The following is a 16939-nucleotide window of genomic DNA, read 5'->3' on the forward strand; positions in this document are numbered from 1 at the left end:
GCTAAAATATTTGATGTCCGCTTAATGGAAATACCTTATCTTAGTCAAGCTAACATAAAATTCAAACATTTTTCTTTATTATATAATTTTGTATTGCATGTTAATTAACCTTTCATTTTCAAATCGTCATTTAGCTACATGCCGTTTGATGAAAATAAAGCCAGAATTATTTTGGATTTACGTTAAGTTCCGTTTAAGAGTTTCACGTCAATTGTGTTATCAAATCTTCTCAACAGCTATAAATTTATTTGAGTGTATGCAGAGTTATTTACTCACTGAAGCTATGGTGTTTGTTTTCCTATCATGTCGCGCCAGTCTTGATTTAAGAACGAGAAGCTCACTTTTTGAAGACAATATGATAATATAATACTCTGAAAGAAAATTACCACAGGGTGTATCTTCCTTTGAGGATCTCCGTGATCAATAGTACCAGAGAGATGAAATTCTTGCTTCTTTGGGACATGCTTAGTTCATTTATTTTAGTTTGTTGGTGTTTTTAAAACAGATATACAAGTGCTATAAATGGGTTTTCTGAAAAGAGCTTATCCTGTATTTTGTAAAGTATGTAACCGCAGGGGGTCATATGACATGTAAGCACAATTCATTTTACAGAAAAACATTTATCTAATTAGGAAGTTTCAGCGACGTTCATTGCTTGCAGCTTATACCACCACAAAGGTCGCGTGGTGAATTTTACAGACCCGCCAGGAAAATCTTTTGCGGGGAAAGTTTGTTCTTTTGTTATTTATAACATTAATAGTTAAAGTCGGATTTCTTTGGAAACACTTATAAGAACTTCAGTTTGTTTATTTTCAGTGTTGGCTGCTCCAGCTGACAGATATATCGAAGAAGAGGTCAGTATACCTATTATCAAAACCTTTTACAGCAATTGATTATAACTAATTTTTCACGATATGCACGATATGCGCTATGACTATTTAATTTATAAACTGATCACATACATAATGATTTTAAGGTATTAGATCACTAATAGAGAACCTTCTTTTTGAAGAGTATTCAATTCCTACCATAAACCTACTTTTACTGCAATTCTTAGGGGGGCGTAGGTTCAAGCCCTACTGGGACCAATTTTTTTTCCCTTATTTTCCTTATTTTCTAGTAAGTTTTTACTTCTTTCAAGACTTACTATTGATTTCTTGTACAAAATTGGAAAAAGATGAATCTTAAAAGCGATTTCTTGGTGTTCAATGTGAATTTTCCACTTAAACAGAAGGGGTAGAGTTACACATCTTTAAAAATCTTGAGTTACACGCGGTGAAAGTTCTCTATTTTGCTTTCACTCTTAGATTATACATTGTGGAAGAAATTTAGGTAGGTTTTACGTCTGCCCTTAGGTTATTTTTAAATGGAGAAAGCAAAATTCAAAACAGAAACACAGCATTCGACCTTATTTTTTCAATGTTGAAGTATGAATTCTGTCTCATTAAATCCGTTTACTTGAGGCATCATAGAAAAAATGATATTAACATTTTTATTTTGTGTTTTATAATTGTTTACCAATACTTTGATGTTTCTTTTATTAAAATTAATCGTAAAATAATTTCTCTGCAAACATTTTGGATAGTGGCTATCACATTGAAATTTGTCTCTACTTCAGCTTGAGGAGATACCATAAGTTATACAAGATTTATAAAAAACGGCACGGTAAAAGTTGTTTAAAAACTGCAAAATAGTGCAAAACACAGTTACCTTTCAGAATACACCAAGCAAAGGTCATTTTGTAAACATTACTATGAGTGATCTAATACCTTAATCAAATCAATTCTCCCATTATGAGATTTATATAACAACAAAAACGATAAAATAGACGTATAAGATGGCGGACGAAGTTCAGCAAAGTGTAAGTAAAATCTTTATAAAACCTAGCAAAATAATAGCAGACTTCGAATGAGTCCGTTAGTCAGTTGCAATAAATGTACGGCACCTTTCTGTCCCTAGCTTAAGTGGAACTCTGTCATATATATTCTTTGAAGTTTGAAGAAACTAAAGTTTACCCCCACCTTTTTTGCTACTTCTTTACAATTTTTAGCATATACTGCTCACATGAAGGATTGTTGACTCTTAGCTCAGTGGTTAATGCTCTGTTGGACTGAAGAATTTACTTTGCCGGGTTGGGAATTCATGCACCACATGGATTTTTTATTAGTTTCGTACCCTTTCCTTCATCTATAAACATAGTTCTAAATGTTTGTTGTACACAGAGGAAGTCTTTATTGTTTGAAATTGGTAAGGATATTAGACATATAACAGAGACAAATGGCCGATTTGAAATGCGAGCTTCTAAAAATATAGAAGATAAATAACAAAAGGAAGCAGACATTTGAACATGCCATGTGTATTATCTCAATTTGCTGATTTTCGAGACTTTGTAGTCTTGCTGATTGATATGTTGTACCTAGAATTTGACTAGATGAAATGTACTTCTGTTCTGACATTTAATGCTTTCCATACGTAAAACTATATGTTTTTATAATATTGCGAATGTTTGACTTACATAATTAATACCTTAAGAAACTGTTATATTACTCACTTAACATTATTTCTGATCAGACTGGAATAGCAAATAGTAGAAATTATAAAATAAATTTGATCAGAATATTGCTCTCATGCTAACGGTTTCGATATCGAACATGTTTTTCTGTGTGATTGATTGGCAGATTGTCCTTAATTATTTCAATTACTTGATTGAATTTGTTCATTCCGCAGGGAGACTCAGTCGAGCAAGAACTAATCAGGCACCATCATTCTACAGCAGCAGACATATTGAAATCTAAAAACAAACAATACTCTAGTGAATCTGAGGAAACTTCGGCAATAGAGAGTATAGAGGATGTCGCGGAAACAGAAGACGAAGACGATGGACCAATCACAGAGGACGACATATATGACATCACAGTTGGTGACGTCATCCGTGATGTTCTCCTTACATTAAGAGACCACCCAGAAATTGTTCGACAGCTTATTGCAAGTAAGTTTGTAAAATGTCTTTTAATTTACAGGTACCACCTTTTGAAATTACTCGGCAAAAATGCAAAAATAATATGATAAAAGACATTTGTTTCCTATTGCTACATTTTTTTGTAATATTAAGTGACGTAATGAAATTAGACTCCAAGGAATAAGAACACAGCTGCTGTAATTACTGTTTTAAATCCATCCGGAATGATATCTCTGGCGTCTAATACCGAAGTGATATAAGATTCCATGTACTCTGTATATTTATTCATATGGCCTCTTTGATATTAATAGATAGTTAAAATAACCAATTATGTATTCATTATCTTTTAAAGGCCTAGATCTTGGCAGTGGGCCAAGTGATTTCTGTCTTTATTAGCACAGTTGGGGGCTAATGACGCTCACAGTATGGTTCCAATAAACGGGTCATTGTTTATTGGAAAGTCAGTGTACCTTATAACTGTATCAATAAGTGCTTTTTTGACATTTCTTTATTACAAGAAAAATGTTCGTTGTTCAATAATAAGAAACTTAATTAACTAGGAATATATCACAAATTTCACCATGCTTTTAGGAAGAAAAGCAAGTTTTAGTTTTTCAAGTTCTATCTAGAGATGTGCACACATTCAAATTTTATATTTTAGAAAGATTTGACATTCACTCATCAAAATATTTTTTTAATGCTTTCTGAATATTGTAAAGGGCGTTTGTATAAAAAATGAAACACAATGTGCATTTCAGTGTTATAAAGTAAAGCATGCAGAAAAGGTATACTTTATGCAACTTATTATAAAAATTGAAAATTCAGTCTAGATGAAATGCTATAATTTGATTTTATCCTGTCATATTATATACCAATAATGGTGATTGCATGTGTAAGAGAAAATCTAAAAAAGTATTGTATATAAATATAATCGCAGCTATGACCTTTTTCATTATTATGATATTGGCAGATATTGTTTGCCAATACAAAGATGCTATTGAGTTTTCATTACACATGTATCTTATTATCATTATTATTAAAATATGTTATCATCATCATCATCATCATTATTATTGTTATTATTATTATTTATAATAATAAAAACAGCAATATAATAATATTTATCTCACTACTAATAATAATAATGACAATATCATTATGATTATTTTACATTCACTGACGATATTTTTTTTCAACCCCAATACTCACATCTTCATGGTCTAGTGGGGACCCCGGCTGTGCTAATTGCCCTCTTATTAGCTACTGTTACATAATCGCTGATAAGCAGCAGATAAGGTGGGAGTGGTTTATTGGATTGAGGGCACTTATATAGTAGTGGACCTAGGCCTTTAAGATTTATTGATTTTAAATCTTTTACAAATCACAGTAACATTTCTATTGTGCGAGTGAGGAACTATGTAGCAGCATGACAACATTACTGTTTTCGTAATATTTTGGGCAAAAAGCATTGCATCTGAGTATGTTGTCGAATTTCCTTTTCCCTTCACAGGTGAGAAGGCAAAACTGTCTGAACAGATTGATGCCTTTAACAACCTTGTTGATGGGGATTCAGCAGGTGACAGTCTTGCGGGATACATGAAACCAGCGGAACAGCTCAGTAAAGTAAGTATACAGATCTTTATCTTCGTCCTATTGAGTTGTTGTTTGTATATCAAATAGCGAGCACGTGGTATATTAAAACAGGATATACCTTCCATTGAATATCGGAAATTTGTCTGATTTTAAAATTCATAAACCAGTATGAATTTTAATTTGATATCTATTGATTAGAGTATAAGTAAAGAGCAACTAAACCCCTTCTATCTTTTTCGCATTACTTATTACGTGACCCATGTTAGTGTGTTACAAGTCGAAAAATTTCCTGCGGCCAAAATTTATAAAGATCAGAAACTGTGATAGATGTATGTTTGATCACTAAGCCTAAGTAGTAACTTATGGGTGTCAACAAAAAATAAAATACATAGTTTATTGCTGTTCATAGACAAAATATACTAAATGAAATAGTATCTAAACCTGATTTTTTTTTTTTTACTATTATTAAATAATTTTACGTAAAAATATCTATGCAAGTTAAATTGCATAAACGGCGTTCCATAAATGTGATAAGCCAATCACATTTTATTTCTGTAAGAAATCACGTGGTATCTCAGGTTTCCTTTCCGAAAAATTACGGAGATTGACGAAATCAAAATTAATTTCATCAAAAAAATAAAATACATAGTATATTGCTGTTCATAGACAAAATATGCTAAATAGTATCTAAATGTGATTTTTTTACTATTATTAAGTTTTACGTAAAAAATTATCTATGCCAGTTTATATTGCATAAACGGCGCTCCATAAATGCGATAAGCCAATCATATGTTTGTAAAAAATCACGTGAAATCGCCCAGTCTCAATGTGCTACACTACTTGTTGCATTCCAATATACCTGCGGCCTCCAGGCCGCAGGTAATAACTACACTTTATAATTAAAATGGCATCACCCATTCACCAAAGCACAAGCAGCTAGACAGCCCTTCCATTTACCTTGTAAAAGCAAAACTATTTTTCAGTTCATTTCAAGATATATTTATTTACATTTAAGTTATGATATTCTTTGTCATTCAAATTCAGTTGACAAAGTAGATGACCCAGGACAAAATATTCCTATATATATAATATTTTATCAGTCCAGGATTGAAAGAGTTTGTACACAAAAACAACCAAGTTTCTTGTTCTTTATCAGCCGGAAGTGAAATGATTATTACGTCGGGTTAACTTGGTGATTATGTAAGGCTAAGTTTAAGATTTTTTTTTCTAAAAAAAAGAACGTATATTTAGTATTAGTACGACTGTTGCATTAACATGTTTGTTATTTTGTCTGATGCGATTTATTGCTAAACATGTTGTCCACCTGTGTGACAGATTTGATGTTTCAATAAGCAATACACGCTACACAAACGGGAGTTTTATTACTTTAAACTATAAATATAACAAAACCAACCAGTTGTAGATACAAGACTGCATGTTCTTGTTAAAAAAACAAGTTACAATACAAATTTTAAAAGTTTATTTTTTATTTGTACCGTTGACAAAGCTTACCTTTGGTTAGACACGTATTTGTCGTGCAAGAAGAAATATTGCCTTGTAATGACAGTACGCTGTTTGTTACAAGAAAAGATATACAGCAAAATATTAAAACACAAAAAATTGCCATTCAAATCTAGAATTACAAGAGACATATAGAACGGTAAAAATAACTTTACATACAGCAAAAACAGTTACAGTGATGTACGGTTGGACATGTTAATAAGAGCATGTGTGTGATGTTTGAACGAATGTATTTGACGAGAGGGTGTTGTCTAAGAGTGTTTGTTTGTTTTGTTTTGGGTTTAACGCCGTTTTTCAACAGTATTTCAGTCATGTAACGACGGGCAGATAACCTTACCATTGTTCCTGGATTCTGTACCAGTACAAACCTGTTCTCCGCAAGTAACTGCCAACTTCCCCACATTAATTATCAGAGGTGGAGGACGAATGATTTCAGACACAATGTCTTTTATCCAATCATCACGGAGAACACGTAGACCAACTTTCTCCCTATTTAGCTAAGCGGGCGGGCTGTTTAAGTGTGCACATGGTATGTGAAAGTATAAGTCAGTACTATGGAGTGTGTGAGTGATTGAGATATTAAATTCAGTCAGTCACATCCCATTAATAATTACAATAATAAAGCATATTACACTGAAGATTATGTATGATGAATACATGAAAGATTCAACGAAGAATGACTTTAATTGAGAATATAAGCAAACTGTATATGGTGTATATTATAAGAATATCAACGTGTGTCAATCACAACCCACCATGAGCTGTGTATCTTAAATTGATAGTCTTCCGCAAGTAATGATCACCTTGGTAGAATATTCCTATTCTGAAAATGTTACCCTACTTTTTACCTATGCTCTAACAATATCAAAGCATCACTACACTATACTGAGTAAATTGACATATGGACATTTTGCACTTGTATCACACTACTATGTGCATACAGATACACCTTAGCAACAACTGCTATTTGTCTTACAAGAAACAACTCTAAAATTGACTAGAAAACTCAATTGTAAAAATAATATATGACGTGTGTGTAGTGCTTAATACATTAAATAATTGGGTTTATTACATACTCGTTTCTATTCCCCGTTAGGTTACACTGGTACCGGAAACGTCAATATTTTTCCATGCACTGACGCCTGAATTTCATATCGGGTGCGTGACGTAATTCAGTGTGTGTTGTTGCACTATTTTTTCATTTAGTTCAGTATTGTCAATCGTATTCAGGCTTTTGAACATATTTATGATATTTACATAATATTTATACGTGTAGATGCGTATGTAATAAAAAGGTTATTATCTTTGCATCGGGAAATATGCACTCGTTCTTCGGCGGAAGGATATTGCGCTCCTAAAGTCGCGCAATATTTCCGCTGAAGAACTCGTGCATATTTCCCGATACAAAGCTAATAACCTATAATTATTAATCAATATTCCCGGCTCTGCATCACATCACTCATACCAGTCAAAAGTTTTTGTCTGCATATATGGCGCATCAGATAGTGCCTTCCTTATAGACCTTTACAGTATGAAAGTAAAGAGATCTGTTTTATATTGCATACTAGGGAATATGTTGTCAAAGTTTTGAAGAAAATAAATTTAACTTACCGGTAGCCTGTGAAATGCCAAATTAATGTCCAAAGAGGAGCCTGAGGTCTTTATCCACCAGTGTGTGTGACTTTAAACTGAAAAAAAAAAATCCATCAAAAGAGCATTTAGACGTAAAATTATTACCTACTGTTCTTTATTGCCCACAGCTATGGTCCTGTAACCATTCAAGCGTATTTTTATGTGAAACAGTAATGTCACTAATATTGCAGTAATGATTTCCTTTGTATAATTGAATGTCGCAAAGACAATAATCTTTCGTGCGACGAAAATACTGATTTAAAATGACAATCACATCAGTTATCGAGGGAGAGGAATTACGAATATTGTTACTTAGTAGACCCAAGGTACCTCCTATCTAATATACCAGACTGTGCTTGTGTGATATCTTCCAAAGTCTTAATTTTATAATATGGCTGTCTCTTTCCATTTTTGAACAACCAAAAGAGACGTTGTTTTTTTTTAAATCAACGTACACACACAAAGACATTTCAGAACAATAGTGGAACAGAATATACTCATATTTGAAACTTCAAAGCATTTTATACATAGTAATGGTTTAAAGAAAATGCAACGTTGTGGTAATGTTTAATCTGTATTAAATGCAAGGGTCAGTCAAACATAACTGATAACTGCCTCATAACATTTTGTAACTGAATAATAAACAACTTAATCCCTCAAAGTAATCTCCCTTGGATAGAATGACAGAATTCCGTCTCCTTGGCAACGCTTTGATGTCGGTTTCTAGGCAACTTAAGTCGATCCGTCGGAACTCCCCGTTCACGGCACACTGTAGGTCATCAAGAATGTCGTAGCGTATTCCCCATAGTGGTTCCTTCAGTTCTGGTAACAAATCAAAATCTAGGGGTTGTGGGACGCAGGGCGGGAGAGCACATCGAGAACTTCCAACTAATATGACTCGAGTAGCTTCTTGACAGCGTTTGCTTTTATGGGGTGACGCGTTATTATGTAGTGACATGCAGTCAATGCGTTCTTGGCGCTTTCGGCGTAATGCTGGACGAATTATTGTTCTAATATACTTCTTATAGCACTCTTTATTCACAGTCTCACCGGTTGGTACCCTATGTGTTATAATAATAATAAGAATAATAATAATGATAATACTCCACAAAAATTGTACGCAAAAATCATTAACATTTTGAATGTTTTGACTTCAAAATGGAAAGTTGTTCGTATGCCATTCACTACTGGGGTTCGAACGACCGTATCAAAAAATGAGAGCCAAAAATCCGTCCGTAAATGTTTTACATTTATCTTTCGAGAAACCTAGGTTTCTTTCCTGCCTTTTTAAGGAAATGCGGTAGAATAAAAAGGGGAATATACATGAGCTTTTTCCAATTCCAACGCTCATCACCGTTTTTTAGAAGGAATGTTAGTTGCTGCAACCTTAAGACGATGTCTTTCTCAGACATGTTTACTCTGCAGTATAGATGATTTGAAGAGATCTGTTCATTTTTGTTTATAACTATATCGGTAATTTCAGCCTAAATCTACATTTGTCAATAAAATATGCATTAAGAAAGATATATCTGGCATTCTTACATTTGTAGGTAGACGGCTCAGGATTTGTTATTTATTCATTTATTCAGCGAAGACTGCTTAAATTAAACCGAGCCTGCACCAATTTCATCTTTGTCGTGTTGGGTGAACGTGGAGTTTACACTTTTCAATTCCTATAATTTTCTTTTTCCTGTAACTTCCCCAGAAAATTACTTTCTTAAGATAACGTCTGTGTTCATTTCATCCGAAGTAGCATTTAGTGTTGAGAATTTTGGCTCAAATCTCCTTGAAGGCTGTTTTAGTATGCTGGCCATCTAAAGGGTTTCGATGCAAACGCAATAAAAAATTCCATTTTCTATATATAGAACCAAGCATGCATCTTTCGGATTCCTTAACATTTGCTTTACTTTAGTTATCACGTAGAAAGAAGCGTAGACTCCAGTACTACATTTATACAGGCATTACTGCAAACTTCTCATAGCATTAAAGCCGATTAATACGTCTGGAATTTATTTATTTTGTCCGCACTAAAAGAATCAGGAAATAAGAATAATTCAGTTTATTTCGGCCAAGCAATAAGAATGCTCCTGTTACCTTATTTTATTGTGTGTTTATTCGTGTTTTATTTGATAACTCTATTTCAGAACTGTGAGGTTTACGATACCTATGTCATTGTTTACATTCCTTTTATTTCCTAATTCTCTATGCTCAAACGTAAATACTTTATTTATTCCATAATCAATGTGAATTAAGGGAAGAATGAAAAACATATACATAAATTTCACAATTAGGATATGTTACTGCATTTCTATGTACTTACATTGGTAACAAGATCTGCTACCGTTAGGTATGCGTCAAAGTATGGGAAAATATATAGGAATGTTACAAATTCAAAGAAAACAATTTCAGAACTGTTGGATGCATAAGTGTTATTATCCATAGAAAATGAAATTACTTTTCAATTCAATTAAGGTTCACTGAAATATTTCACTCTATAAACAGACAGGTTCCCTTATGTAAAGTGAGTTCAGGATTAGTTTCTACATGTAAATTGAAGCAAAACATGTTCATTCATTTAGTGTATGTCTTCAATCATAACATTTCATTAAAACTTTTTAATTCATATACTGCTTATATATAATAAGATTACAATATGAATCGGTTTTTCCCTTTGGGTAAAATAATGTAGGCTAGTCAATTTGGCCGAAAAATGGGCTCAACCTAGAACTTATTGCATCAGTTTTTATTTTGTAGTTTTTTGCACGGACTGTATGTGTACTTTCACTGGTTAAAAGTCCCGGTCTGTTGCTGTTGCAGTTTTTTGGAAAAATTGTTGTGATTGAAAATGGTGCATTCAGAAATCTTAAAGGCTTAAATTAGCATATGATGTGCATAAAGTAACAAGGGAATGAATTATACTAGAAAAACAATGTTAATTCAATCAAAATTTTTTCAGTAATGACATACCATTGTATTAAACATACATATTGATCAAATTAAGTTTTTTTTATACTTGGTGCCTTGAAAATATATAAATATGGGTATAATTACCCCACCCACATTGTTTAAAAATAATGTTAATTCATTTTTTTTCACATTTAATGTAACAGATTTTTCATATTTTCCTATTTCATTATCAACATATACCAAAACAAAAAGCATATACATAGCATATACAGAGTACATATTTCATACAGAAAATAAAATAACATGATTGAAACTAGTGTATTAATTTCACTTATATAAAACGCTAAAATAGCTTATACTTAGAACAAAGTAAGAATTACAATAAGCTAAACTGGAAGTGCAGTGTTCATTCAAACATACTAAATTAATTCAATAACAAAATCCAATGAGTATGTTAGATAAAAATGACAAAATTATCTTTTTTACAATTCTGAGCCATAAAAATGAGGTATAAAATTACCCCACCCACTTTTGGTTAAACGGTTTCAGAGTATTTTTCCCATTTACCATTGTTGATTTCTCATTTCTCACATTCTTATTTGATTATCAACATATACAAGAAATAAGCATTTTGACATGTACAGAGTAAGCAGGTAGGTACATGGTGCACAACAACATAAAAAGCTTAAACTAGCGTACACTACGTATAAAGTAAGAATGCAAAACCTATCATGCGAAAAAATGCATGTACATATTGAACGTTCTATTAAAATTAATTTTATTCAAACATGAAAACTTTATGCCATTAGTATGAAAGAGATGGGTTAAATTTAAGTGTTCTTTCAGAACTTGGTGCTTTAAATGTTAGTAAATTGAGCTTTGCTAAAATATCCTCACCCACTATCATTGTGTGTTTTTCATTTTAATATTTTCTGTATTTTTATTTCAGTATAACAAACCCTAAATATAATAGGGCACATTACAAACATTAATTCAGTTTGTCACACATCGTCATCTACAAACACTTCTAAAGCTAAGGAGTTGGAACACGAAACCCCTTTGCAATCACCGCAACCACTCGAACATTCAAGGCCGTGTTTACGACATGTACATTTCTTAGAGTCACAATTCGCCTTACAGTTGCAACGGATTATCTTCAGAAGGTTTTCAGGTGCAGGAGGCAGTGTTGTTTTCACTGGCATCATCATTCCATCTACAATGATCCAACCGAAGTCAAGGGGATTCCCCATCCACACCTTGGTCAGATAGTACACCCGGAGACAATGGAACATTGCTGCTACTGATGTGGGTGGTAACTGTTGCACCTGAACATATGTTGAACTCGATACAACTTTGCCAGAAAATTTTTGGAACCTTAATGCATCAAGGTTCAGGCAGGTCTGCTCATCATACAGACAGGTAATAAGCTGCTTACCAGTTCTGTGAATATCACACAGATTGTCTGCAGTAAGGAAGTGGAAACATCTTTGGCGGAATAAAGGGCTCTTTTTGAACAATTTAAGTACAGCTGGTTTGCCTATTCCAAACATTATAGACGTTGTGTCACATCAAGTCACTGCATGTAACAGTGGAAGAACCGTGCACAAGTCATTTCCAAACAGAGATGTAGCTTTCCGAATGTCCCATATCTTTCCTTTCATGTCAGTTGATTTTCTTGAACCAGATTTGAAAATAACATTCTTTAAATCATTTCTGTAATGATAACACAACAGGACTAGAAGAACTGTATCTTCCCCGACAACAGTCACGTTACCTGTTTCAACAGCCGTCTGGACAATCAAAAGGTCAGCATTGTTGTCAGCGTGACGAACTGAAAATCCTTCTCCCATCAAACATTCACCGAGCATGAAGATGAAGTTTTGTTTGTTTTGCGGATTGCTCAGAAAGACCTCTTTCTTCATCCTACAGGGAGTTTCAATGGTAAACTTGACAACAGCCCCACATCGACCTTTTGACCTTCGTAAGTGAGTGACATCTTTTGTACTGGGTCCCTGCTCATATCCGTCAAAGACTACTGATACTGTGTTGTCTCCATATTGTCGATGCAGGTAGTCAGAATAGCTCTTGCAAATCTCCCCGATTGTGTAACCTTTGGCCCGCTGAAGACGCTGCAGCAGAGATCCTCCGTCAATAACGTAAATTGTTGGCGTATGGACGTTTTCGTCAGGTATAAATGCACATTCGCCTTGTTTCCAGAGGGCATCTGCCAGTGTTGCTTTTTGTGGCTCCCTGGGCAAACCTGCATTGTCAAACAGCGAAGATGGAATACTGCTGAGCTCGTACTTGAACACTTCTGAAACATCGTCAACATATCTGTCTGCTGCTGTAGTTAATCGCTGGAACAGCAGCTGTGTATCAATGTGAATTCCTTCACCAAATACTTTAACGTCTGATTTGTCACTCATGGTTACAACTTGCTTGGATCGCTTGAATGAGAACTTGCCTGCAGTCTGTCCGGTCATTTCCTTCGCTATTGTTTCCCCTACTGCTTCTGCCTGATCAGCATTCACAGATGTGTCTGCAACTACACCTGTCTCAATATTGCGTAATTCTGTGTCTATGTCATTGAATGGGTTTCGGTCTCGTAGGAAGGAGAGTATTACGGTCATATCCTGTGAATCTCTTGTTGTCCTAGATTTGCCCGTTTCCTTGTGCTACTCACTCGTCTGGTATGATGTGTTGCTAAATTCTTGCATTGCATTATTCATCTGTAAACATATCGGCATTGAAAACAGCCATAGTGCTCGTTGATTTTCGCTCATCCCTCTTCCCGTGTAAGTCCCCCAGAAGACTTTATTGACCTCATCAACACCTGTTCAATTACCAAATCGGTTGAAAGCCCTGCCCAATAGCGATCACTTCGTCTGATAAGATGGAATCCTGCCATGAAGGCTCCATACACATCTGGATTGGTTTCAGGTAACTGAAGCGCAGTATGGTTAAATGGAGCTCCCAATTCCCTGTTCTCTCAGCTCGTATGAATTGTTGTAATATTGACACCATGTCCATGTACTGTATCCACAGTCTGGCAGTACGGTTTCTGGAAAGCCGCTGTCTTTCAGCATGAATCATATTATTGAGGGTTTGTAGACTTTCACATTCACCCACTGTCTGCATGATTGAGTTTTCTTTTCCCAAACTGTCATACACTTTGGTCAAATTAATAAGGTTATTGTCTTGTAACATGTCTTGAGAAAGTTGTGCCTTGGCTCCTATTTCACTATCATAGGTACTGGGTAACTGTTGAATGTTTAAAGTATGTACTTTATCACTGTCAGTCTGGTTTTGTATCGGAAAACCGTTCTCAAGAAGCAAAATAGTTAACGCGTTGTCTAATAGCATGTGCCCTCTTGTGGCTCGCTGTACGGCTTTTCCTGACATCATATGTGTAACTGCATTTGGGGCATATATTGTCTTCAGGATGTCTTGCAGACCAGAACTTGTCATTATATGACCAATGCTTCCAAGAAAACTCATTTCAGTGTGAAATCCTCCTAAACGTAACACAATCATCTTCAGAGGACTTGATGGTACTTGGGAACAGACAATGTCCATAGCCTTCTGATAGAGAGGTTGATCAAACGTCAGCACTGGTGTCTTTCCATACCTTTTAGACTGGGCACAAACAAAATGAAGAGTTGAATATATACATGTGGCATCACTGGGGTTGATATCAATCATTGGCATGAAGGTGATGGCTGATTTCTTCGAGAAATACTTTGAAGGCTTTTCAAACATCTGCATAAAGCCTGACCAGCTTGGTCTGGCTTGTCTTAAAAGCCAAACAAATTTGCACAGCAAGTCTAATGGTTCACACTGATGTGATGGCTGCATTTCGGGTAGTTCTTGAAACTGAATGCCCTCTGAAAATGGCGGTGGTACAAAGTACTGGATGTTAACCTTGCCGAGTGAAGATACTTCATCCATTGATACATCTTTCCTTGGGACTTGTACTGAAACATCTGAGCCTGGTGTTGATGTCGCTATGATGCCCATCCCGTGGAATGTATTATGCCCATCTAATGTTCTAAGGTTGTGATCAACATTGTCAGCAACAAATTGCAGAAAGGGTATGCCTGTTTCTTAACATGGTATGTGTGTTGATAACACAGCAGCAGCATTTGACTCATATTTCTGTACTTCAGAATATGAGCAACAAAACCCAAGACTGTTCAAGGTGTCAACCAGAAACCTTGATCCGAAATGATGATGTAGCTGCACGCCAAGACCTAACTGCAGAGGAGAGAGCAAACCTTTAGGGCGACATGACTGTATTATGCTCTGTCCAGTTGAAGCTGTTTTTACAGTACACTTTTCAGGAAATAACTTTCCGAGAAATGTTTTCAGGCTTTCTGGTAAGAACTCAATGTTTTTCTCTGTTGATGATATGTCAGTAAAGGAAGGATAGACGTCTTTTGCATTTACTACATTGTTGATGTCATTTTTGATTAATAAGGCAGCAGTTTCAATGATTTTCCGTTTCTGTTCTACTTCAGACACCTCTCTTGAATTTTCATAAAAGGCATGAACAATAGACGATACACTTTGCCTTAAAGTTATGATGTCATTTTTTCCACCAATGCTGCTTACAATCACTGACTCGCCAAAGTGATCTAATATCTTCTTTTTCATGTGCTTAGATGAATAGCAATTATCACCACATATTTCCGACATTTGCCTTACAAATTCATTGACAGTCAATTTTGCATTTTCGCAAGTTTCAAGTGTTTCAATTATTTGTTTAAAAGCCATTGGCTGATCTGTTGCCTGTGGTCTACTAGGAGATTTCATTTCCTTTGCAATCGGACCTTGGTCAATTGAATTAAAGGCTTTTGGGACATTTTTACCTGTCCTAAAATTCACACTACATGATTGGTGATACACTGCCTCTGCTGCCGGGAGGTCCAGCACTTGAATCAACCTGGAATGAATTTCACTTGCCCACTTGTCATTTCTTTCCACACAATGTTGCAGAATTTTATTTTGAAAATCAAAGCTACGAACGAGATAGACATCATGCGACCTTTTTCTTGAAAATGAAGAACATTTAGCAAATGAAGCACAAAATAAGCATTTTGATTTGAAATCAAATTGTTCAGTGTCAGATCTAAGAACTCTTGGGGGAGAAAAAATGATAGGTGTCAATGCTTTCGAGTTTTTTCGAGGTCTTGTAAAGTCTTTCCGACATTGAGTGTGGACTATATCCCAAGGTTTCACCTCCACCGGACGTTCATTTCTGCTGTTGGCACTGATAATTCCAGTGCAGCCTTTCTCTCCAAGACGCACAGTGGATGTATCACAATCTTCTATGTTTTTCTGACAAATAGGACAGTCCTCCATCTGTAAGTATACAAGTATGCCTTATAACGTAAGGTTAAAATACAAAAAAAAAAAAAAAAAAATCAGGATTGTGAAATCTATTTCAAACAGAAGTCGGTTGTGTAGAGTTTAGTATAGTTGGCATATATCGTTACTACTATATCAATGAAATCTGTCATATCTGTATGATTATTTATTATTTGTGTACCAAATGCAAATGAGAGAATTTAGTTATCTTTAACTCTACGTGGTGACCTTCATAAACTCGATAATGCATGTCGACTAATCGTTTTAAATAAGAGACAAAAATAATTGCACACAAAATATACCTCCTTGCTGTAATCTCTCTTCTCATGACATTTAGGCGTTTCCTAAACCGTCTACGTTTCTCACCTGAAACAATGCATAATTTTCACAATTTAATCTTGAAGGAAAACAACTTTAATGTCAAAAAATTTAAATTCTCAAGAATATAGGTTTGTTAGAAAGTGAACAATAGCTGACAATATATATACATGTGTCATTATTTCAAACCATATACTTTTCTTAAACAAACTTTTTTAATCAAATATCTTTCACGAAACGGCTTTCCAGATAATGTGCTGCTATCAGATTGATGTCTTTTTTCATGTTTTTAAGTGAACTTTAATATGACTTTTGGCAATACCCATTCTTTACATTTTAACTCAACATTACAGAACTTACATTTAATTCATCTTTTCCACTGATTCGCCAAATCTTAGACATTCACGAAACCATCCTCTTCAATACCAGCTGCCTTCTACCTAGATAAAAATGTATAAGTGTAAATACTGAACAAATACACATAATCTAAATAGATGTTTTTATTTTTCTGCTGAAAATTAACAAATTATGGTCAATACACGCTTCCATAAATTGAAAAATCAACAAGTGTTCAACATACAATCAGACAGACCTGAAACTGCTTTTTATAAATATGGTACTATCTTCAAATTCTCATCATGT

General features: G+C 34.6%; 1 protein-coding gene across 1 annotated transcript in view; it reads left to right on the top strand.

Annotated features, from left to right (window-relative positions):
• The window catches only part of LOC123545012 (uncharacterized), a 74729-nt gene that overhangs the window by 47620 nt on the left and 10170 nt on the right, over positions 1-16939 (top strand). Inside the window, exons 2-4 of the mRNA XM_045331224.2 lie at positions 817-854; positions 2728-2989; positions 4470-4582. Coding sequence (XP_045187159.2) covers positions 817-854; positions 2728-2989; positions 4470-4582 — 413 coding nt within the window. The remainder of the gene's footprint in view (positions 1-816; positions 855-2727; positions 2990-4469; positions 4583-16939) is intronic.

The sequence above is a fragment of the Mercenaria mercenaria genome, chromosome 1 (assembly GCF_021730395.1).
Source record: "Mercenaria mercenaria strain notata chromosome 1, MADL_Memer_1, whole genome shotgun sequence".
NCBI lineage: Eukaryota > Metazoa > Mollusca > Bivalvia > Venerida > Veneridae > Mercenaria > Mercenaria mercenaria.